The sequence below is a fragment of the Lepus europaeus genome, chromosome 3, assembly GCF_033115175.1.
Source record: "Lepus europaeus isolate LE1 chromosome 3, mLepTim1.pri, whole genome shotgun sequence".
Lineage (NCBI taxonomy): Eukaryota > Metazoa > Chordata > Mammalia > Lagomorpha > Leporidae > Lepus > Lepus europaeus.
Window position 1 is genome coordinate 9690689 of NC_084829.1, and position 24739 is coordinate 9715427.

Here is a 24739-nt window from a genome sequence, read left to right on the forward strand (position 1 = left end):
TTTGTTCTGCTGAACCATACTACAGTTGATATGGTGGGCATTGCTCCCTCATGGCTTCTCACCTTCACTCCTCATCCACCTTGCCATGGGGAAAATGTCAGTAGGATATTGGTTACAGCATTATCTTTTTTAAACTACAGATGTACAACCTGAAGTCTACTTATGAACCTGAGTCTGGTTAAGGAGGTGACGTAGTGGAAAGAGCACTGAAGGAGGGTCCAGAAGCACAAGTTGAGTATTTATAAACAAGCCACTCGACCATGCTGGACTTCAGTTACATAATCAGTACAATGAGAATCGTAGTACTATGTCACAAGGCTGTGGAAAGCACCAAATTAAAAGGATGCATGGGAACAAGACATAGACTGTAAAATTCTGCACAAATGGATATGATTAGCCTATTGTCCAAGGAGCGATCACACAGCACTACTTTCAGTGTATGGTACAGAATCATTGGATACCTCTAACAAAGTTTCTTAGTTTAAGAACTGTATATTTAAAATTCACCTAATGCATAGTTAGGACATGGCTTGAGGTGTCCACATCCCCTACTGGCGTGCCTGGGTCGAGTCCTGCCTCTGCTCCTAATTCCAGCTCTTTGCTGATTCAGATACTGAGAGGCAGCAGGTGATGTGCTCAAGTCATTGAGCCACCCTAGTGGGAGATCAAGAGTGGAGTTCCTGGCTTCTGAGCATTTGGCTAGTTAGACAGGTGGTCTCTCTGCCTGTCTCTCTCTGCTTTTCAAATACAAGTAATTGATTAATTTAAAATACCCCTGATAAATAAGGCAAAAATATTACTCTCCTACCTAAGATTAAGAATATTTTATTCTGGCTATAGTACAGTTACAATACTGGAGTTAATATTTGAAATTGGACTCCACTGATTATTTTGACCTGTTAGGTCTCAGAATATTTTTTGGCAGGAGGGGGAAGGGGAATCACATTTTGGGAGAGATTGTAACTACCCTTTCTGTTCCCTGAGCTTGCACACAAGTATCTATTTAACCTCTAAAGTGGGGGCCATGAAAGAAAGGAACCATAGGTGTATCATGAGAGCCTTTTTCCAAAAGCGACATCTATTTTCAAGTGTTTAGATTGCCGAGACAAGGATTTCTCTCCAACGTACCATTCATCAACCTCCTTACTCACTGTAAAATCAATCTGTTCTGTTTGTGTGACATCAACAACAAGTCATCTCTCAGGAATGAGGCAGACCATATGTGAAGGTGTTTGAGAAAAGCACAATGGGGAATATGCCAATCAAAGAAGCATCTGCATTTTATTTCAATGTCAAATCACATGTGTGTTATAAAAAGGAAAGTGTATCACTTTTATTAAAGAATAACTTTCCCATTCCAATGTGTATAGTTAACCCATCCCTTCCCTGAGCAACACATTCAAGTCAGCCAAATAAATTCCTGCCGAGAATACAACAAAAGGGTCTTTGTGTCTAGCAACATATGCATTTTGCAAACATCTTGGCATCTGCCCACTCCCCACTTCTGTAGCAGGAGGAAAGTTGTAATAATACATTATATGCATGCTTACAAGGATCATTTTTTTCAACATATTGATAAATATCAAAGGAGCTTGCAAGTAATTGATAGAAGCAAAAAACTACAAAAAGATGAGCAGAGTGCTGGGGATTTTTTTTTTTTTAATAATTGATATGGATTGAGATTGAAAGGAAGTTGGTTCCAGCCCTATTTTCACTACTGATTAGCTGTATGACCTAAGGCAAGTCTCTGTACTTCCATGGATCTCAGCTTTACGACACTTGACACTTGTATAAACTGACAAGGATGCACTAAATCATCCAGGGATCCCTTCCTGCTCTAAAGTGTGTGATTCTCTGGTTGCTTATCCACCTGGCTGCCTTTGAATTGTAATGGAAACATTTTAAGATTGTCTTGTTACCACTGAACCCTCTCCCCAGTTGCGAGTTAGGTACCTTCCAAAACTATGTTAACTTCTTTAAATCACTGAAGTGATACCCATTGCTTTGAAGTAGTCATTAGCACAATTTGCGGAGGTACTTAGCACCTAATCTGGTTTACTTCTTTGGAGAAGTCACTCTATAATGATTAAGATACTGCACTAGGAAGCAGGGGACCAAAATCACTCCACAGGCAATGAGATTCTATAGTTCTGTTTGCACAGGCAAATAAGTGGTTATTTATGTAATTAACTGAATGGACATTGTATATTTCCCCTAAAGTTTTTCTTCTCATCCTCCTTGGGAAGAAAGATCTTTCTTTCAAAATTTCCCATGTGTTGGTGGGGAATACATTCCAAGAACCCCAGTGAATGCCTGAAACCAAGGATAGGACTAAGCCCTATACAGATCAGACTATATGCATACATTAATACATAGGATAAAGTTCAATTTATGAATTAGGAACAATAATAAATTAGCAACAACTAATAACACTATAGAATAATGAGTATATACTGTAATAAGAGTTACATGAAGGAAGTCTTTTTCAAAATATCTTCTCGCATGGACTAGCCCTCTTGAGATGATGGGAGATGATACAGTGTCTACATGATGAGATGAAGCAAGGCAAATGACACAGACATTGCGACACCGCATCAGGCCAGTACATAAGGGCTCCAGGAACACAAGCACCATAACACTGACACAGTCAATCTGATAACTGAGATGACTTCAAGTGACTAACAAGAAGGAGGGGTATGCACAGTGGACACTCTGTACAAAAGGATGAGTCACATCTCTGTGGGATGGAGCAGGACATTACAAGATTTTATCTCACTACTCAAAACACTAGGAATCTAAAACCTCTGAATTGGCAATGTATGGAGAATTGCCATTCCATTTTTCCAGACCAAAGTTGACTGTGAGTAATGAAAACCATGGAAAACAAAATTTAAAAATAGCTGGGTACTACAGAACACGTTCTATTACATGCATATAATTTTATCCATGGAGTCTCAGGTCTGCTACACAGTTTTGAGGACGCAGTATTTTATTTATTTTACTTTCAATAGAACAGAACACATATATGTCATCTCCAAAACACTGATACAACTCCTGCAATCTTCTAATTTCAAATAGGCTAGAAATGGTCAAGAAAAGCAAGAGGAAGAAGGGAAGTACAACGATTGCCACACAGAGCATCAGAATGAAATCATTCCACTCATGCCCCTGGAAAGAAGGTATATCTCTTTCTAAGCAACACATAATAAATCCCAGGAGAGGGCCTGAGTATTCTGGTTCTGGTCATTTACCCATCATTGACCCAATCACAGTGGTCACAGGAACAAAAGGTGCATGACAGCCAGCCTCTTGGAACATGTACATTGTGTGCTGTGATAGAAGGACGGGGGCTGTTATCAGAAACTAGAAGGAGTTAAAAAAATTGGGGGGAAAGAAATATATTCAACAGGAAGAAACAGTAGCCACGCTAGGCCAATCCCAAAACATCTACAGTTAGCCTCAGGTTCTGCATCATTGATCTTTAGACCTTTCTTCCAGAAATTACAATATCCCTATGTTATCTTTGTTTTTCATTTATTAAATTAACATGTATTTAGTAAATGTTTGCAACTTATAAAATTATCAAACTACACCTGGAAGATCATACACAGTATCTAAAATATAGGCAGATCAAACAAGGAGGCACCTTTCTCTGAAGGAAGGAGAGAACTTCCACTTTGACTAAGGCCTTGTCTAAATAATGTCAGAGTTTGTGAACTCAAGAGTCTTCCATAGCCCTGGCAGCTCATAAGAGCCTTGGGTGATTACTGACATTATAAATAAGAGTGTTAATTGTTAAATCAACAAAAGGAGTCACTGTGCACTTACTCCCCATGTAGGATCTCTGTCCTTAATCTGTTGTATTATGCGAATTAACGGTAAAACTAGTATTCAAGCAGTATTTATTCCTTGTGTGTCTGTGTGGGTCAATCTGTTGAAATCTTTACTTAGTATATACCAAACTGATCTTCTGTATATAAAGATAATTAAAAAATGAATCTTAATGAAGAATGAGATGGGAGAGGGAGTAGGAGATGGGATGGTGTGCGGGTGGGAGGGTGGGTACAGGGGAAAAACCGTTATAATCCAAAAGTTGTACTTTGGAAATTTATATCTATTAAAGTTTTCTTAAAAATAAATAAATAAAATATGGGCAGAACATATGCAAGTCATCACACAAGCACATATCCTGAGAGTTCAGAGCTTGCAGTCCAGAGAAGACAATCATGACGCAGACCCAGCCAGGAATGAGCCCGAGGACTGTCCCTGTGATGCCCTGCGGCTGCTGACAGCAGGCTGCCTAGAGTGAGACGTGTAGGAATAGTGAGTGCTGCCTTTGACGCAATCAAAGGCACTTAGTTGGCTAGTGTTCTGATTGGGAAAAAAAAAAAAAAAAAGCTTTACAGTTTTAAATTATATTGGAAGCATCCTTTTATATTGAAGGCAACTACAAAGGGAGATGAAGTTGCATTTGATTAGCTAAAAGTCTCCTATAGTGTGTATGTGTTGGAGGGCAGGGGAAAAAGAAGTTGAATTTAGCAAAGCATAAATGATCTATGAATTTCACCAAAATCAGCACACTCAAATGAGACAGGTGTAGGCAGGACTTGGGGTGACATGGAGCATAAAGGACAGAAAAAAGAGGATGCATGCATTTAAATTTGCTGCATTGGAGCAAAGACTTCCCACCTAGCATCATCTATATCTTTAAAGCTGGAACAGTATTCTGTGTAAAGTACATTTTATGGGGATTTGGAGAGGATTTAGGTAAAGGCTGCCCAGTAAATAATTTACCAGCTCTAATAAAACATCAAGGAAATTGTTCAGATGGTGTCTCAGATCATTTAAATAGAAGTTTATAGAAGTCTCAGCAGCCCTCAAATCTTCAACTCAGGTTTTAAAAAAAATGTGTGCACTGGTTAATTATCTCATATTACCTTTCTTAAAAAATGGAAGCAATTTCAGCAGGAGGAAGAGATTGAAAGCAAATAAGTAGGTGTAACAGCCCAGAGGGTTAGGAAAGAGAGAGAGGAAGTGATCCCTCCTTCATCCTTGTATTCCCTTATTGAATAAGTATTTCCTGACCTTATTCTGTATCACTTACTCCAGGGTAAGAGCCTAGACTTCCAGGAGTGGGCAGACTACAGGGTGCCTGTCTACAGTTCTGTGTAGTGAGAGGATACAGATGAACAAACATGTGAAACAAATATGAAGGATTATTTTAAATTGTGATAGACATCTTAAAGAAAACAACAGGTGATGAGAAAAATAAACAAACACACTAGGAGTTGGTCCCATTTTCGGAAAGCTATCACAAAAGGCCTCTCTGATGCTGAGACCTGAAATATATATTTCCAACCACTCCATTAAGAACAAAGAGCAGCTTTAAATGCAAAGACCCTAATAATAATAATAATAATAATAATAATAATAATAATAAACATTGTGCATATGAAGGATGCAAAGCAGATGTGGAAGTAAGAATCATCTGAGAATGGCCAATGCCCTCTATATTAACATTTGCAAAAGATATTTCCTAAAAATAGACTACTCAATCTTAATAACAATGGTTGCCTTTATTAAGAATCTACCTGTTCCAGACACTATACAAGATATCTTATATATGACAGTACTTCAAAAAGTTCATGTAAAATGACATTAAAAGATATATTTATTCTCGTGCAATTTTTGTTTGAAACCCATGCATAGTTTCTTTATAATTTCTGTTTTCAATGAAATTTTTGAAGGTCCCTTGTATTCATGAATTTCAAAATGTTTTGCACCAAAATAAATTTACCTTTAAATTCCATTTTCCATGAACTTTTTGAAGTACATATGCACATTTCCTCTTCACTTTCATGACCATAAAAACCCACAGTCAAGGAGTGACAGAAGTCCAGTGTGACAGAAGAAAACAGTCTGAGATTTCACATTGTCCAAGGCTACATAACAATGGTAGGACTGGAATTCGTTCAGGTGAATCTATTTCCAAAGCTTATGACATCTGTTTCTGTTCACTTTTTTGGTTTGCTCAACAAATATTTCTTAAACCTTATGTGAGGAGCTGTGCCTGCAGAAACGAATGAAGCAATAGATGGTAGATTGTGTTTCCAAAGATGACCACACGAAACAGTCCATCCCAACATGCTATTTTGCAATAGCCCCTTTACAGCCCATATCAAGTAGTGGAGTCATTTCCTCTTCTGGCTGATCCTGTGACATTTTGACAACAGAACAGGTTACCACGATGTATTTTGCCTGATCTGCCAGTCTTCTGAATTGTTAGCTAATAAAATTGTTGGCCCAAGACAACAAGATTTCGATGAACCAGACACAGTAAAAGACAATGGAATCACATAAGGAACCCCATGGGCTGAAGGAGACCAGCATAACAATAGGAGCGTCCCCATGTTCCTTGCAGCACTATTTACAGTAGAGGAGACATGGAATCAGCCCAAGTGTCCACCAATGGATGAATAGATAAGCAAAATTTGCTATACACATAAACAATGGAATATCTTCACCTTGGCAGTTATTTTATTGAATTTAATAGAATATATACAACATTCTATATATTCACATTGACAATTTCTGCATAACTGAAAGTATATTTTTCTTTTGTGTGTCTATAAATTTTTTTCAACTTTTATTTAATAAATATAAATTTCCAAAGTGCAACTTTTGAATTATAGTGGTTTTTCCCACCATAACTTCCCTCCCACCTGCAACCATCCCATCTCCCACTCCCTCTCCCATCCCATTCTTCATCAAGATTCATTTTCAATTACCTTTATATACAGAAGATCAACTTAGTATATACTAAGTAAAGATTTCAACAGTTTGCACCCACACCCCACACAGATACACAAAGTATAAAGTATTGTTAGAAGATGTTATTTTTCCCTTCTTCAAAGAGGACATCCCCCATGTATTCTTTTTCTAGAAGAGGTGTGTGGTGTGTATATCCTGTCTTCTGGGCTCTTTGGCTCCTGTTCCCACTTGACACATAATAGAGGAAGACTTGTTCCTGATCCAGATGACAATTCACTCTTTGACCCAGAGACAACCTTCCAGCAGCTCCAGGATAGCATTGGTCAAAGGATTTAGATCTCTAAATTTAAGTCGAGATCAGCAGGAGTTGTAAAAACTGAATGGTGGAAGCAACAATGTGGCCTAGCTTACATCTCACACGGGAGTAACCAGTCAATCCAGCTTCTGCTAACGCAGAGTCTGATAGTCAGCACGGAGACAGAAAGTTATGGCTCCAATAGTGAGGTTTCTGACACCCATGTGGGGACACGGATTGTTCTCCAGGCTCCTGGTTTGTGCCCTGGCCCAGCCCAGGCGATTGTGGCCATTTAGGGATGATGATAGAATCTCTCTCTCGTGTGTGTGCATGTGTGTATATGTGTGTGCGTGTGTGTGTGTGTCGGCCTCTAAGATAAAAGAACATAAAAACAATGTTACTGGTAAGGAAAACTTGAGCTGATACCATGAACTCCACATCATGGTTGCACAATGGAGAATGAGAGAAAGTTCTTCAAGAACCAAGTCACAGGGTAGATAAATCCCTGTGGGAAAACCATGCGGGTACTAGATTGAGGGGTTATGCAGCCAGGCATTGGGTAGGGACAGATGTCTTTGCCTATTCCACCTCTTCACCTCTTCACCTTTTCTTGATTTTTGCCTGTGTGGATCACACTGTCACCATTGTCCTTCTTACCACCGTGATGAATATCATCATCGCAAATTCTTGTGTTCATTACCCGTGAGCAGTCTTTTTCTAACTCTTTTTAATGCCTTATTTCATATTTTATATATGTGTATGATAAACAGATACATTCACATACACACCAGAGAGATAAATGACTATGATACATTCAGGTATTACTGAACTATGGTTTCCAGTATCAACCCTATCCTCTCAGTTCCTTCTTGCCAACACTGCATTGTCACCATTTCTCTTCTGCTGTGTTCTCTGCATGACTCAGCTCAGGGGAAGGCATTGTGGCATAGTGGGTTAAGCCTCTGCCTGCAATGCCAGCATTCCATATGGATGCCGGTTTGAGTTTCAGCTGCTCTACTTCCAATCCAGCTCCCTGCTAATGCTCCTGGGAAGCAGCTAAACATGGTCTAACTGTTTGGGCCCTGTACCCATGTGAGCAATCTGGTGGAAGCTCCTGGATCCTGGCTTTGGCCTGGCCCAGCCCTGTCTATTCCAGCCATTTGGAAAGTGAATCAGCAGATGGAAGATCTATGTGTGTGTGTGTGTGTGTGCCTCCCTCATTCTCTGTAACTCTGCCTTTCAAATAAATAAATAAATCTTAAAAAAAAATTCAGCTCAAAACACAATAAATCCTTGTTCAAAAAAATCAAAGCACAGAATGAATAAGGACTTGTTGGCTTCAAAGGATGCAAACTTGAGAATTAAAAGACAATCACTCACCAAACTGAAAGTCGGTGTTCCTCCAGTTCCTCCAAATAAGGTGTATCTTGTGAACGATCTTCGAGTTGTTCAGTTATCCAAACAGCTGATTTTTCTTGCACAAGATGATCTGTCAACCTTTCTCCCTTGTTAGAGAAATGAATAAATAAAAATGGAGTGTTTTATTAATAGTAGATAGAAAATTCACCAATTTCAGAGATATTTTCCCCAGAATGTCTTACAGAGTCACTCATCATAAAGAAGCATTGGTTTTTGCATTGAAATTATTGTCTAATACTCAGTAGGCTCTCAATAAGTTCTTTTCTTTATTTTGATTTTAATTTGTTTAATTTATGGAAGGTGAACAAATTTCATGTGCACATATACACATATATAAATAGTAATACTTCCCATCTTACCCTCCCTCCTGTCCATGTTCTCATCCTCCCTCCTCTGTCCTTTCTTATTTTTTCTTTTAATTTTTCCAACGACACACTTTCAGTTTATTTTATAAGAATAAGCTTAGCCCTCTACTAAGTAAAGAATCTAACAAATAGTAAGAAGAAAAAAACCATTGTTCCTCAACGGCAGAGACAAGGGCTGTAAACAATAATCAAACCTCAAAGCATCAATTGTACTCATATACATTTCATTTTTTGTACTCTATTAGTTACCACAGATCAGGGAATACATATGATATTTGTATTTTAAAATAACTTTCTATTATTTATTTATTTATATTCGAAAAGCAGAAAGAGAGAGAGAAGTTGAGAGAGAGGGAAAGAGAGAGAAAGAATGTGAGCTCTCATCCACTGCTTTACTCTCCAAATACCCACAACATCCAAGGCTGGAGTAGGTCAAATTTAGGGGCCAGGATCTCAATCCAGGTTTCCCACACAAGTAGTAGGGACCCAACTACTTGAGCCATCACCTGCTACCTCCGAATGTCTGCCTTAGCATGGAGCTGCAAACAGGAGCAGAGGCAGGACTCAAACCCAGGCACTTCAAAATGGAGGTCAGTGTCCCCAACAGTGTCTTAACCACTAGACCAATGCCCACCCTGACTCTCACTAAATATTTATGTCCATAATGACAGAGAGAATGGTATGTTCTGCTCTGAATCATCTCACCCCAAGTAGCTTCTGAAAATGGTGTTAGAATGGAAAAACAGACATAACCATGGTCATGGAATTTATATTTATTCAGAACCTGGGTTGCAAATTAAAGGAATGCAACTTAAACTAGCACTCAGCAAAAAGGAATTTGAAAAAAGATTTGAATAATCAGTCTAAGGACAAGCAGCTGGATTTGGGGAACATAAGGCCTTGGAGAGTTTACCAGGACTCTCTTACCATGGTGCTCTGCTTTGGTGAGTCACTTATTTCTAACTTGTCACCAGCAGCTCCTGTGTCCCACAGTAGGTGACTAGCAACATAAATTTCAGCATTTCTACAGTACACACTTACATAATATCTATGAAGCTAATTTACTAGAACTTGGAAGAATTATGTTACACATGATAATGTGTCCAGAGCACAGACTGGGTCCTGTAATTCAGTCAGGAGTCCCTGGGATTTCGGCTGTAGTGGGGAGTGGGAGAAGTTATCAACATAACAGAGACTTCCTCTCTCTCCCATCTAACATCTCAGTTTTTATCTGTTTTATATATTGGAGTCTCCTGTACAAAACTTCAACTTCAAAACTGCACAAAACACTACTGATAAAAAAAAAAAAGAACGGTTTGAATACCATCAGTTTAAAGAAGTAGAAAATTAGGTGTGACTTGTCCTTATAAAATAGTTGTGTCAAACACTTTTCCTTTTCTTTAGACTCATCTCACTTGATTTGAATGATCATTAGTAACAGGCTGGTTGCTTGAATGTCCTTGACATCATTTCACACAAGTTTTAGCACAGCTCTGTTGTTGGAATATTTTGTAACAGCAAGATGTTGCTTTGAGTTGGCACACTGCAGTAACAAGGCGAAGTAGATGTGTCATCAAACCCCTGGTGAACGCAAGAAGGTTCCTTTATTTTATTATGAAATTGATTGATTTGATTACTTAAGAACAAAATCCAGGGAGGATAGCCATCAATTGAAAGTACTTTTCATTGCAGCTCTTTTTATCTTTCTAAGCCTCTTTAGCTCCTATTATAAGAGTATATTTATCAGATTATTACATATTGCTATTTTAGATTACTCCATTCTAAGTATAGAGTGCCAAATCCTTGAAAAAAATATGAGAGCTTTGATTGTCCTGACTAAATGTATTTGATTAGCATACCTTGATAGCCTACTTAAAATATACCTGTGTTAGCTATTTAAAATATAAATTTGATAACTGGTTTTTTAGTTGCTTCAGTAATTTATTCACTCTCACTTGACATAAAGTTGAAGTGACTATCAAGAATTATCCACCAGAACTCCGGATTTGCTGACGTATGAATGTTTCATGACAAAATGCATTACGTTACTTTGCAGTTGCTAATTTACTTATTTATTCACTTTGTACCTTTTTTTTTTGAGATAACAAAAATGTAACTTATGTTATACTCAAAGGTTAATCCTCCAATCAATATAAAGTTAAAAAATAAAAAGTAAAATGACTATGGCCTTGTCTAAATGAGATCAGAGTTTGTGAACTCAAGAGGCTTCCATAGCCTTGGCAGCTCATGACAAGAGCCTCAGGTGATTACTGACATCATAAACAAGAGTGTCAATTGTTAAATCAATAACAGGAGTCACTGTGCACCTACTCCCCATGTAGGATCTCTGTCCTTAATGTGTTGTACTATGTGAATTAACAATAAAACTACTACTCAGTACTTTAAACTTTGTGTTTCTGTGTGGGTGCAAACTGTTGAAATCTTTACTTAGTATATACTAAGTTGATCTTCTGTATAAAAAGATAATTGAAAATGAATCTTGGTGAAGAATGGGATGGGAGAGGGAGTGGGAGATGGGATGGTTTGTGGGTGGGAGGGAAGTTATGGGGGGAAGAACCACTGTAATCCAAAAATTGCACTTTGGAAATTTATATTTATTAAATAAAAGTTGAAAAAAAGAAAAATAAGGAAATAGAAAAAAATTTTAAAAAGCAAAAAAAAAAAAGAACATAACTGGAAAATAGGTAGATTGTAAACAATATGTAAATGAAAAAATGTCCAACTTCACTCATCTAAAATAAATTTTTAGATGATAACAAAACCGTTAAAACATAATGCTTAACGATTTATAAAGATTGGCAAAACACTGTATTTGCAGCAGAACTGATATACACAGGCATTTCTTTACTTTTTTGCTTTTTATAAAAAAGTTTAGCCCCCATGTATAAGGGAGAATGTGCAGTACTTCTTTCAGTGTCAGGCTTTCTTCACTCAGTAAGGTATCCCAAGTTCCATCAGTTAATTTATTAATACCCATCATGTTTCCTCAAACTAAACTCATGATAGAAATTAGATATAGAACACTTCTGTCTTTTACAACATCTAACATGATGACAATCACATAGTAGATGCCCAAGAAATAGTTATTAAGGATCATTTCATCAAGTACTTAACATTCTAATCATATCAATGGACTTTACCTCTAGTTATTAAGCTATAAGGAAATATTCCTGTGAATTCTAAACAGTCGCAGCTCTTGTGTACTCAACTCACTTCTCAACCCTTGCATTTCTTTTAAGGAAAATCTAAATGAATTGGCTAAGAGATTCCCTCAAATGAGCTTTTTTAGAACATAAAATTACCAAAACTAGTTTATAGTTAAAGAAATGACACCAAGAAATGAACAAAAGCACAAAACAGTAAGAGTTGTGATTCCAAAAAAGGAGGTAAATGTGTGTAGAGAAACTGTCAGGGTGTGAGAGCCTGTCCACACAAGATCAACATGGTCACCTGCCTACCAAGCACTCCTCTACAGTGAATCTCTGCCTAAGAGAGAGTGCTTTACCTATGACATTGCCAACATTTAAAAATAGAAGAAAGTAGATCTTTACCCCTATAATCCCTGTCTGTACCCTAAAGCCAAAGACATCATCATTAAAAAATGAGGGAGATTCCTCAAAAAGCAATGTCTTCAGCATGATGAGTATTCATACTTTAAACTGGAAACTGGTAACAAAGATTTATTCCAGAATAACACATGTTATATATGATGTGTATGACTACTCATTTCCTGACACATCGTATGGAAATCAAGGATAAATATTTGAATAGAAATTGCTAAAATTCAGAGATCAATTTTTAATTTTACAGACTACATATTTGTTTTATAAAGATTCCCCTCAAATACAATACCAGTTAGGAAACAAAGAGTGAGAACTCTTCCAAACACAAATTGAGAGGCAGAAAGTATCTCGAGTAATTTGAAAACCTAAAATGTATAGTGTTCCAGTGAAAAGAGTACTTGAGTGATGGTCAGACAACACATATTCAAGTCTTCTCACTACTTTTTGAATTCAGAAGGGTTATAGAAGGTATATGAGAGGGCCCGGCATTGTGGTCCAGTGGGTAAAATTGCCACCTTCCATGTCTGCTTTTCGTATCAACACCTGTTGAAGTACCAGGTGCTCCACTACAAATCCAAGACCCTGTTAATGCACCCCTTTCAGCCCCGGTGGTTGTAGCCGTCTGGGGAGTAAACCAGTGGATGAAAGATCTCTCTCTCTCCCTCTGTCTCTCTCTCTCTCTCTGTAATTATCTTTCAAGTAATAAATATTTTTAAAAGTACATGAACTGCAGTTTTTAATCTGAAAAATAGAAATCATGTTTGTCCTACACAGATGACAAGATTTTTATGAAAATAAATCCAGGCATAGATAGATTTATAATTGGCACAATTAATTAACACATATACATATATATATATACACACACACACACACACACACATATATATATATAATTCTTAGAGAGGGAGATAGCACTTCAAATGTTGTGGAATACAGCAAGGATCTAAGCAGTATTTTGCATAATACACAGCGTGATACAAGTGTTAATTTGAGTATTTGATGATTTTTCTTGTGCATTTAGGAAAGTTTTCATTTTTCTATGAAACAACTATGCAGAAACTATTTTAGGAGCAGAATCTCCAAGTTGTCTGAGTTCATGACAGATAGGCCTATCTACTGGTGTTACATGGCAAGAAGCAGCACTTAGGATTCCCATATTGGTGTTTACAGGTTTTATCCCATCGGCCGTAATTCCCTCCAAGGGCCTATCAGTGTGTGGAGAAGGATGGAGATGACAGGAGCGGTGAGAATGGTTTGCAGTTCCTAGGACAGTGACACCAGTGTCATGGGAAAGCATTAAGGTGTCAGCACAGCTAAGCTCCACTTAGCAGCAACATTTTGTGTGGGTCTCTGGGAAGAATTGTTCACCTGCCTGTCTGACCAGATGAATACCAAGGGAATTGTTTTCATCAAAGCAGAGAGCCTTAGAGCAAGCAAGGGGTGATAAAGGACTGAATCCTGAGGATTATGGATGCTTTTGAACTGCCCTGGGAAGATCAGAAGTGAGCAGTCACGGAATCTGTAATGACTGTCCAAGTGATGCTCACCATTTTTTAAGAAGGCAGGGGAGGAAGGTTTCGGGTGGAGATAACTCTGCTAAGAGATTCTGTTAGTAAAAATCACAGCACGCCAAGTCACAGACAACAACACATAGCAGATGTACCTTAAGTATCAAAGCAAGTAAATATGACATCATGTTCACTTCTAGAAGGTGCTGTTATTGTCACCTCTTGCCCCTCTCCCCCCAAAAATCCCTCATAGCTCCAGATTAAATGCAGCCTAAATCCTGAGACCATCCAGCCAAATACTGTTACCCCTTTCTTTGCTGTCATTAATTCAAGGCTGATGTGTTTGCCAGAAAATGTCACAGGATGGACTTTCCATGAACTGTTCCAAGGGGGAAATAAGACATAATTCACTTGTGTCTCAAGATCTGCAGGAGAGACGTCTGCAGTCGGTAATGCCCTCGGGCTTCTGCTCCTGCCCCCCTGGGGGAATCGCTGGCCTCTCTGGGGACCACGCTTGCGGCTTGTTCTCTGAAGGTTAACGATTGAAACACCTCTGCAGCACATCTGAAGTTCACCATTAATCTCATTGTCCCATCGTCCTTTTATGAATTGCCCAGGCTAGAGTCTTTGACATCCACTGAAGATCTGAACTAATTCCTAGAACCATGAGAAATTTAAAAACAAACAAAATGCATATACTGGAGTGCAGCTTCTCAAATTGAGATTGTTTATCATCAAGAAGGTGGTCTGGGGCCGGGGCTGTGGCGCAGCGGGTTAATGCCCTGGCCTGGGGCACCAGCATCCCATGTAGACGCCGGTTCAAGACCCGGCTGCTACACTTCCCATCCAGCTCTCTCCTGTGGCCTGGGAAAGCAGTAGAAGACGGCCCAAGTTCTTGGGTCCCTGCACCCACGTGGGATACCTGGAAGAAGCTTCTGGCTCCTGGCTTTGGACTGGCACAACTCCAGCTGTTGTGGCCAATGGGGAAGTGAACCATCAGATGGAAGACCTCTCTCTCTCTTTCTCTCTCTCTCTCTCTCTCTCTGCCTCTCCTCTCTCTGTGTAACTCTGCTTTCAAATAAATAAATAAGTAAATCTTTTATAAAAGAAGAATAAAAAAAAGAAGGTGGTTTATCCATGTTCGAAAATTGACATTTTCTTTTCTACCTGCAGTACTAAGTTGCTAGAAACTGAGGAATGGCTCTGGCTCTGTCATCTCACGGCACTGACATGAATGAAAATATTCCCAACATGCGCATGGTACTTCTGGAAGCGATTCAGAGTTAATTGAGGAATAATTTGTGAAATGTAATAGTAAAAATAGAATGAACAAGAGAATACCTTAATTGAACATGAAAGCCAAGAAAATATAGAGACAAATTTTAGGTATTTGGAGGGATTATGTTCATTGCCATCATACCTATTTTAGCCTTTCTTCTAATTCCAAAGTATATTTAAGATCAACCACTGCTATGAGGATTTTGCAAAAATACTGAAGAGGCTAATATTAAACTTATAATAAGCTAGAAGTCTCACGAACATATCCTTTCTTTCGTTTCTCAAAGAGGACACATAAAAGCATCTGGGGTAGGCATTTAACCTAGTGGTTAAGATACCAGTTTCAACTTCCATGTCCCACACCAGAGTGCCTATATCCTAGCCCATAAATTAAAGACATAAGGACATAAGACATAAAGACATAAGGATCGAATACAGGAAATATATCCCTGGCACAAAGAAGAAAGAAATACACATTTTTTCCAAAAGATCATCTCACAGTTCATGCAAATATGGACTCTAGAGCCAGACAGGGTGAATGCCCAGCTATGGACTTATTAGCAACATCATTTAGCCTAAATCACTTCACTTCCTTATATTTCATTTTTTTCGCATTTGTAAAATGGGGATGACAATGACCACAGCAGCATCAAGCTGAAGCATTTGATGTAGAGGACTGAGAACATTTGCCAGGACTTCGTAATCTCCAATTGCTCTGTAAATGGCATCTCTTACTGTGACAAATGCAGCTAAACTATTTGGTCCTAAGCTCTCTTCTTTCATACCGACTATGATATAGAAGCAATCACATTTGTGTATGCTGCAGGTGGTCATCTGGACATTAAATACCCATTTATTTGGTTAGATGATGGCCCACTATTCAGACATTAGATGAGGGGAAAAAAGAGAAAGATTTACATTAAAGTCTTTTTTAAGTCAATGCATAAAAATGGTCTTTCTAAACTTATATAGTAAAAAATCAGTTAATAATAGGGATGTTTATTTTGGTTTCAAAAAAAGTTTTGAAATTCAATCACACCAAGGGCCTTCACAGTGAGAAAAAATGAATATTTTGAAAAAACTATACTTGAGGCCGGCACTGCGGTCAGGGTGCCGGATTCTGTCCCAGTTGCCCCTCTTCCAGGCCAGCTCTCTGCTGTGGCCTGGGAAGGCAGTGGAGGATGGCCCAGGTCCTTGGGCCCTGCACCCGCATGGGAGACCAGGAGAAGCACCTGGCTCCTGGCTTCGGATCAGCGCGGTGCGCCAGCCACAGCGGCCATTGGAGGGTGAACCAAAGGCAAAGGAAGACCTTTCTCTCTGTCTCTCTCTCACTGTCCACTCTGCCTGTCAAAAAAAAAAAAAAAAAAAAAGAAAAGAAAAAAAAAACTATACTTGAATTTCAAATTTTGTTTAGACCAAAATAAACTTATCTCTTAATTCCATTTTCTGCAAACTTTGTGAAGTCCTGTATAATCTTAGGACTACCACTGTATGTGTGGTGCCTCACAATTAAAATGTCATTATGCAGTACAGGGCTGTATTTATTTATTTAGTCAAGAAAGGAGAACATTATGATAATATTTTAGATAACTTTTAAAAGAAGGTATCATGGTAGGCAGCAATCTTTTTCCTTCCGTTTTCTTTTTTTTTTTTTTTTTTTTGGCAGGCAGAGTTAGTGAGAGAGAGAGAGACAGAGAGAAAGTTCTTCCTTCCGTTGGTTCACTGCCCAGATGGCAGCTACCATGATCATGCCAGATAAATCACTGGAGCACTGCACAATCAGCAAATTTTCTAATCACTCTGCCCATGGTATTGCCATTTGATTAACTTAACCAAACTCTTCAATAGCTGAAACAAGTCTGATTTCGGTGTGTAAAAAAAATTATTGGCATTACTGATTTCTCAAACATCAGCTGGTTTAGCATGTCCTGCACCGCAAAACCTTCTTGCAATACCAACTTACTTTCTACCTGGAAATACATTCTAGGAAATCGTACTTAATCATCAGGGGCTGATGTTTCATGGTCTTTCTCCAGCCTTCATCTTACCTTAGAGTGTAATCCGTGGTCTTCTTTTAAGACACTGAGATCACAGTCCTTAGGGCAGGGACCAATTTTATCAGAAATGCTCCCTAGGGTTAAGAACAAAAAAAGTGGGAAAAACGTATTATGATTTTCTGTGCAGCAGACATATAAGCTTACACTGATGAAATCCAAGAGCTAACCTAAGGCCTGACAAATAGGAGAAAGGAAGAATTCTAAAGGAGAAGGCTCCAAGCTGCTCTATGCTCCCAGTATTAATTTAGCCTGTTTACAAACTTTACGTTGAACTTGAGTATCAACCACAGCATGAGCACATATACAGGCAGCGCTGCTTCTAACCTATTTCCCAAATAAACTCATCTGTGTGGGATTCTCTATCACCAACAGTGTTTCTGGGATTGTATTTTCAAAGAAATTTTCCTGAACCTCATCTCAATGGTCCATTATGAAACTCTGAGATTTGGAGGGAACTGTGTTCTCTGTACCCAGCGCATCTCATCTGAGCTACCTTTTTGATATCCTCGTATCTTGCATGACTCCTCCTACACCAGGGTTTCTCCCTCTCAGCACTATTGACATTTGGGGCTGGATAATTCTTTGTGGTAGGAACTGTCCTGTGCTTTGCGTAGCAGTAATCCAGCCATCCACCCATCTTCCAGAACCTCCTCCCAGGTATGCCAACCAAAACTTTCTCCAGACTCTGCCGACTCTACCCTGGAGTACCAGACATCCCCAGCTGAGAGCATTCTTTTCGGATCATAACCTCTTTGTAGACCACGTGTCTTGTTCATCTGTGTTTCTCCTAAAGTTTCTAGCATATTGCCTGAGAAAGAGTACTTCCTCAATAAATGTTTCTGAAATAAAGGGAGGTATCATATCAACAGATATTATCACAGCTTTATGCCTCTTGAGTCAACGGTCTGAGCTCTCACTTGGATGAATTCTTACACCAAGACCTATGCCCAAGGTCTTGCTACAAATATCCTGGTCCAGAAGCTTCTAGTGCTTGGAGGGCCCAGGGCAGCCACAGCTTTGATGAGGAGGTTGACCTGATAGTTTTTCCCAAAAAGACATCTGTATCAAGAACAGCAAAATTTTGCTTCCTGCCCTCTCTTCTTCCTTCTGGGGTTGAATATTGCTGCCTCCTGTCATTTGGAATTGTCCATATGAACATATTTTAGTGTGTAAAATTAGCAGTATAAAATTTTAAGGACATGGACTCTGTGTTAGCAAACTGTAAATTTTTTTCCTCCCTGAATATGACTCTGCCAGCCTCTTGCTACCTAGCCTAGGTCTTTAGGGGCATGGTGGGGCTTAGCTTGTTTCGCCAACAGTAATATATTAGCCAAGGTTGCAATTCTCATCTGGGGCTAGGGGTCTTCTTCAGATTTGCTAGTTACTGGCAGAATTCATTTGCTTCTCAAACTCCCCATGTGGTTTCCTCCATCTTCAAGTCAACAGTAGCAGGTTGCATCCTTTGCATGTTTTGAGTCTCTCTAACTTCTCTTCTGTTACCAGCCTAAGAAAATTCTATGCTTCATAGTTCATGGGATTCGGGTCACCTGGGTCATCTCTCGCTTGTTGAGTAGAGGTTGGATGAGTTTGGGAGAACATCTTACAAATTCTGCCTCCCAGTAATCATTTTTGGCTTAATAGGATGTATACATTGATGTGTTAAAATGGAATGTTGTGCCTATCAGCGTGATAAAGTGCCTATCAAGAGGTAGATTCTCAAAAGTCGTTAATGTTTCCTTTGTTCTCATATAAAATATTCTTTATTCTGGGGCCGTGCTGTGGCTTAGGTGGGATTTGACACAGTGGTTAGCTAAAACACCACAGGGATGCTCTCACCCCATTTTAGAGTGCCTAGATTTCAGTACCAGTTACTTACCTTGTGAGTTCTCATTCGATTCTTATATTTGAGGTTTTCCGTTTCAATGATTTTTACACGATTTCCCTGTGTTTTGTTGAGATGCCCCAAACTATTCACTCGTGAGGAATACAGTTCCTTTTAATCATTTGCTAGAATTGTCTTGAAATAAATGAACTTTTATAATGAGTGTTTTAATATTTTTTCCTGCCAAATTTAATACCTAAGCCAATGGCGTTATTTTGTTCCCCTTTTTTTCCTTTCCTAAAATATGTATTCCCTTATTTCTTTGCATGTCTTATAATTGTAGATTGTATCATGGAAGTTGTAAATTAAAAAAAAGCCCTCTGGATTCTGTTATCTTCCTCTGAAATGTGTTGATATTTGCTCTAGTAGACAACACAATTACTGGATAATAATTTTAAGTCTGTGAAGATCTGGGCATATACTTTGTTAGAGAGGATCTATGAAAACTTCCGAACTTGACAGAATTCAAACTCAAATTCTTAAACCCTCTGCTTATCACACCAGAGCTTGTTATAGTCTTTCTTTTGCAGGTTTAAAGTAAGCCACGGTAGAAGACACATTTTGTTTCCTTTACAAAAAAGATTTATTTTAATTAATTGAAAGGCAGAGTGACAGAGAGAAGGGGACAAGTCAAGGAAAGTGAGATCTTCCATTCACTGGTTCCCACCGCAATGGCCCCAATGGCAGGGGCTGGGCCAGACCGAATCAAGGAGCCAGGAACTCCATCTGGGTCTTCTACTGCTTTTCCAGGAACATGATCAGGGCTGGATGGAACGCAGAGCAGCCAGAACTCAAACCATGCTCCAACATGGAATGCTGGCATCACAGGCAGTGGCTTAACCCAGTGTGCCACAATACAGGTCCCCACATTTTTATTTCTAACATGCACACTGATGGTACCTCCATTTGCTGTGCAAATTGAGCATGGCGGCAGTTAACATGCCTCTTCCAGCTGGGCTTCACTCCACCTCTTTTCCAAATTTGCTGTTTCCATCCCACTCTCAAGTCTGGAACAGCCGGTATCAAGTAGCCACTTAGTGAAGCATCAGTTGCTGTTACCGGGGTTATATGTCACAAGGCCTGAGCCAAGGACTCATGGTGGGGACGGGTCCTGATGCTCATATTTGCCTGATCTCTGTCTACTCTGAAGAATCCAGCCGCTGAACTCTGTGCCCTCAGTTCAGTGGGACTTCTCAGCTTCCACTTCCACTTCTAGTCCCAACCTTACAAGATTTGCTTATAAATGTCTCCCCTCCTGTGCTTCTTGATGGCAGTGACCCCCCAAAGAGCACCTTCATGTTTTCTGTCCAATGGATGGTGATAACAGAAGAGTTAGTATTGATGTTCTACTACAGTTAACATTGAAAGTTATAATGTTGCTTAATTTTTCAATTAAAATGTAGATATGAATGTTCATATGTGAATTTGTCACAGTTTAACTAGCAAACATTTAATACAAATGTAGGATAATTATTTTGAAAGTCCACTTTATTTTATGAGACTATTAGCTGTCATATATTTTTATATTAAGAAAAAGGATAGCATGTTTACAAATAACATTAACCTGCTGTTGTCTGGGGAATGTGTCAGCTGGTATCACCCAGAAAAAATAAATGAAACAGTCATATTTTTAATAATACATGAGGTGCACAAAGAAAACACTTGTCAAGATTGTATAATGCTACAGTACCCTACCTATATATAAATGCATATGTTTATAAGAGTGCATTTTCCTTGTGTTGTGCTAATCTTTTTTACTTGGCATATTTTTAATGGTTTTTCCAAATGACCTTTGTAAAATTAATCAAGGACCTGACACTGTCCTTCGGAGAAATATAAGGAAAGAATGCTGTTTATAATAACTTCTGCATGAAAAACAGCCAGAAAATGACAAAACAGAGAAAACATTAATACGGGAAAAAAATTAAAGCCTGAAAATGGAGCCAACTGAAAATGTTGCTTTTTTGTCAGTAATATTTTTATGGGTCTCTGAAATTCCATTTTCCTTTTATTTCATATACCATTGTCTTTATTACTTGAGATCAGATGGATTTTGTGAAACAATTTGCTAAGTAAAACATGCCGCATGTCTTTAAGAGCTGTAAAGAAGCATCTCAAATTAAAGATTAATAAAAAGTACAGAAATGTGGTAAAATATAAATACAAAGAACCTAGAAAAATGCCTGCAATTAGACAAGATGAAAATCTAAAAAGAAATTAAATTTAGTTGTAATACATTTCCCATTCTTTTCTTTGAGAAAATTACTACTGAAGGGAGGGTTTTTCCCCCTGTAATTTAAATGTTAAGCTGCCAGATGTGTGTCTCATGCTTGAAGAGTCGAAGCTTTGCATTATTTAGCATATTAAGAATCACAGAATTTTAAAAAGGGCTCCTTTATTGCCTGGAGGTTCCAATTAAGTAAACCTTAGCCTGATACATTTAAAACTTGCAATACATGAGCTTTTGCTCCTTTTTCCCCCTGTAGTCAAGTCACATCTATATAATAAATATGGAAAATCTTTAAGATGATATAATTTTTCTTTTGCTTGAGGAATTAAATCTATCTATTATTTTAAGAAGTTTTTAATAGAGGCCAGCAATCTAGAAGACAACTAAGGATTCAAAATACTTTTTAATCATGGCAAGTTGCTTTTCTTATTTATACCAAAGATTATGTGTTTCATAAAAGCAGTTCCAACCTATTTATCTTCTTCTTCTTCCGTACTCTCTGCTTCTACCACGATTCCAACTGTTCTACTCCCATGAGACAAAGACAATTGGAAGACTTTCTTTTTAGAAAGTCACTGTGTGTAGATCATATTATGTATCTGTGTGGTCCTGTCCACGTGTTATATACCTGATTGCACAAATACTAATTAATATTTTTTCAATAGTTTGTGGGAAGAGATCCAGCAACCAAACAGAAAACCATAATCAAATGGAAGTTCTGGAGGCACACAACATTCATAAATCATACCCTTAAATACAGTTACTTTTGCCATTTTAGAAAATGTCAAAGGTGTCAACTCTGTCCAAATATACCGCTTAACAGTGACTATTTTAGTAAATTGACTTGAAATACATTCAGCTAACTGACAGTTAGAAGCACATAATCTAGTTCACAGTACAAATGAACAGTTTAAAGGCCAAAATAAGCACCAACTATGAATTCTCAATGGCATGTTGTAATGACTCTGCCTATAACCACAGACCAAAATCTTAGTATTAATGTGTTTATCAATATCAGAATTAGATGCTGAAATCTTTTGAAATGTGCTTTTCTTTTATACAGGTTGAATATTCCTAATCTGAGAATACCAAATGCTTCCAAATCCAAAATTTTTAGTGTTGACATGATGCTCCAAGTAGAAAATTTCATATTTGACCTTATGTGATAGGCCACAGTGACACAGAGAAGTAGAAAAATGCCGTGTAAAAAAACTACCATCAGGTTATACATACAAAGTATATACAAAGCATAAATAAATTTCATGTGTAGACTTGTGTTTCTTTCCAAAAATATCATTAAGCATGAGGGATCATCCAGGAATTTTCAAAAAATTTCAGAAAGTTCATGGAAGGCCGCATTAGTTTAATGTCATCTGTGGAAGGGATCTTAAGTCTACCAATGAAATTTATAGACCAGTTATGAAAACAAAAAATGCTTTAAGCCTATTCAAAACTACAATCAAATATCTAATTTAAAATACTAACTGAGAATAAGCTAGAAATTAGCAAGATGCAAATAATGAGTTGAAAGAATTCTCTGCTGGTGGCATGTTTGAACAATGTTAATAATTTCATGAATGCCACAAACATGAATTGATAAATATTTACAACAAAGGCCAGAAATAAGAAAACCTCTTATCTTCACGGCAAGTACAAATGAGCAAAGGCATCTTCAAAAATTTAGCTGTTAATTTAGGGCAATTGTTAAAAAACTGGAGTTTAGGTGTGCTTCCAGGACCCAAAGTATTTAGTAAAAAGTAGACTGTACCTACGACTTTATGGATTGATTTTCTAGAAATATTAACATGTTTGATTGTTTTATGTCTGGGGCTATTTTAATATAAATGGAAGCAGGAATAAAATGAAGGCGTCCTTTCATGCATTCACTATTTTCCAAACCACGGAGCCACAATATTTCCACATGGGTCTACCATCCAACTCACGCTATTGGTACCTCTTATGAATAGCAGCAGTTAGAGCACTGAGAATAATACACTATACTATACTTACACAATATTTGTCAGTTAACAAAACGTTTTCATATGTTACTTATTTAAGCCCAATTATTTTGATTACCTCTGTAGCCAACGCAGAACTGAAAATATTTTGCCATCATATAAATCCAGTAGCAACCTTTCAATATTTTGCATTCATAAGATAAAAAATGTATTCCTTGTCCAATAAAATATGATTATAATGTAAAAGCAATAATTACTTGATTATTCTTCCCAAGAATAATCTTTAAACATCACCCATTTCTACCAATCATAATAAGATCATCCAGTCTTTTTATGAAAGTCAGCTTTCCCCACATTATTATTAAAAATATTAAACTCTCCATCTTAAACACAATAAAAGAATTCAGAAATTTTAATATGCTGCTCATGAGCTTTCTCTGGTTATCATCAATTAACACTTTCACTGAACTTAGACAATCCAAAGCTATTTGCAAGAATGAATTATTTTACCCATTTGTAAATCTCTACTGCTTAGAGAAAATTACAAGTAGGAATAGTGGGGATTATTGTCAAATATCACAACTTAGGCAGGGTATATATGATATAGTCAAGACTGTGTCTGGCATTATGGAAAACAGCTCATTAAAACTGGGATGATTTTGTGAACACCTACTATGTGCATGACACTTTACATAAACAATTGCAAATATTCAAATCCAACCAGCATTCTATTCCTTATAGGTGAAAAATAAAGACTCACTAAGAAATTTCACTGAGGGCACTAAATGATATATTCAAAGTCTGAATTTAAAGCTCTCTGCCATCCATAGTCAGGTTCTGTTCTCCTACTAAATTTTCACTCAGCTGAGTTCTTTCTGAACTCTTCCTTACGTATTTCCAGCAGCCACATAGCTATTAGTGCTAGAAGACAATGTTCTTAAAGTGCAACTAGTTGACACAAAAACAAACACAGAGCTGTGATTCAACAATATAACTGCAGTCCTTTCTCTGTAGAGAAGAAAAAAATTGAATAATAAAACTCTGTAGAAAATAAAGCAATAGCTAACTTTTTTGAGTTCATATCTTATACCAGGCTTTGCATCTTCCAAAAGTCAAGTTGACCACTAATTTTAAATTCTTCTCCACAGAACTGGTTTAAAACACTTCGGTGGGTAATAAAATTTGCCAGTTCAGGTTTTAACTCCTTTCTTGAAGACATTATGATGAGTGAAACAAGTCAAATATTATAGGATTTTGCTTATCCCAGAGGGTCTTTAAAAACTTTGTGGAAGTGTATATTATGAGAAAAGTAACCATGAGATTCAAAAATCAGTTCACCAGAGTAAACTTATCTTTTAATTCCATTTTCCATGAGCTTTTTGAAATCCC

At 37.8% G+C, this 24739-nt stretch overlaps 1 protein-coding gene across 1 annotated transcript in view; it reads right to left on the reverse strand.

Moving 5' to 3' along the window:
* The window catches only part of LOC133756402 (uncharacterized), a 304699-nt gene that overhangs the window by 154981 nt on the left and 124979 nt on the right, over nt 1-24739 (reverse strand). Inside the window, exons 15-18 of the mRNA XM_062187100.1 lie at nt 17272-17354; nt 15482-15601; nt 14252-14473; nt 8447-8571 (exon numbers count right to left, since the gene is read on the reverse strand). Of these exons, the coding sequence (XP_062043084.1) occupies nt 8447-8571; nt 14252-14473; nt 15482-15601; nt 17272-17354 (550 nt within the window). The remainder of the gene's footprint in view (nt 1-8446; nt 8572-14251; nt 14474-15481; nt 15602-17271; nt 17355-24739) is intronic.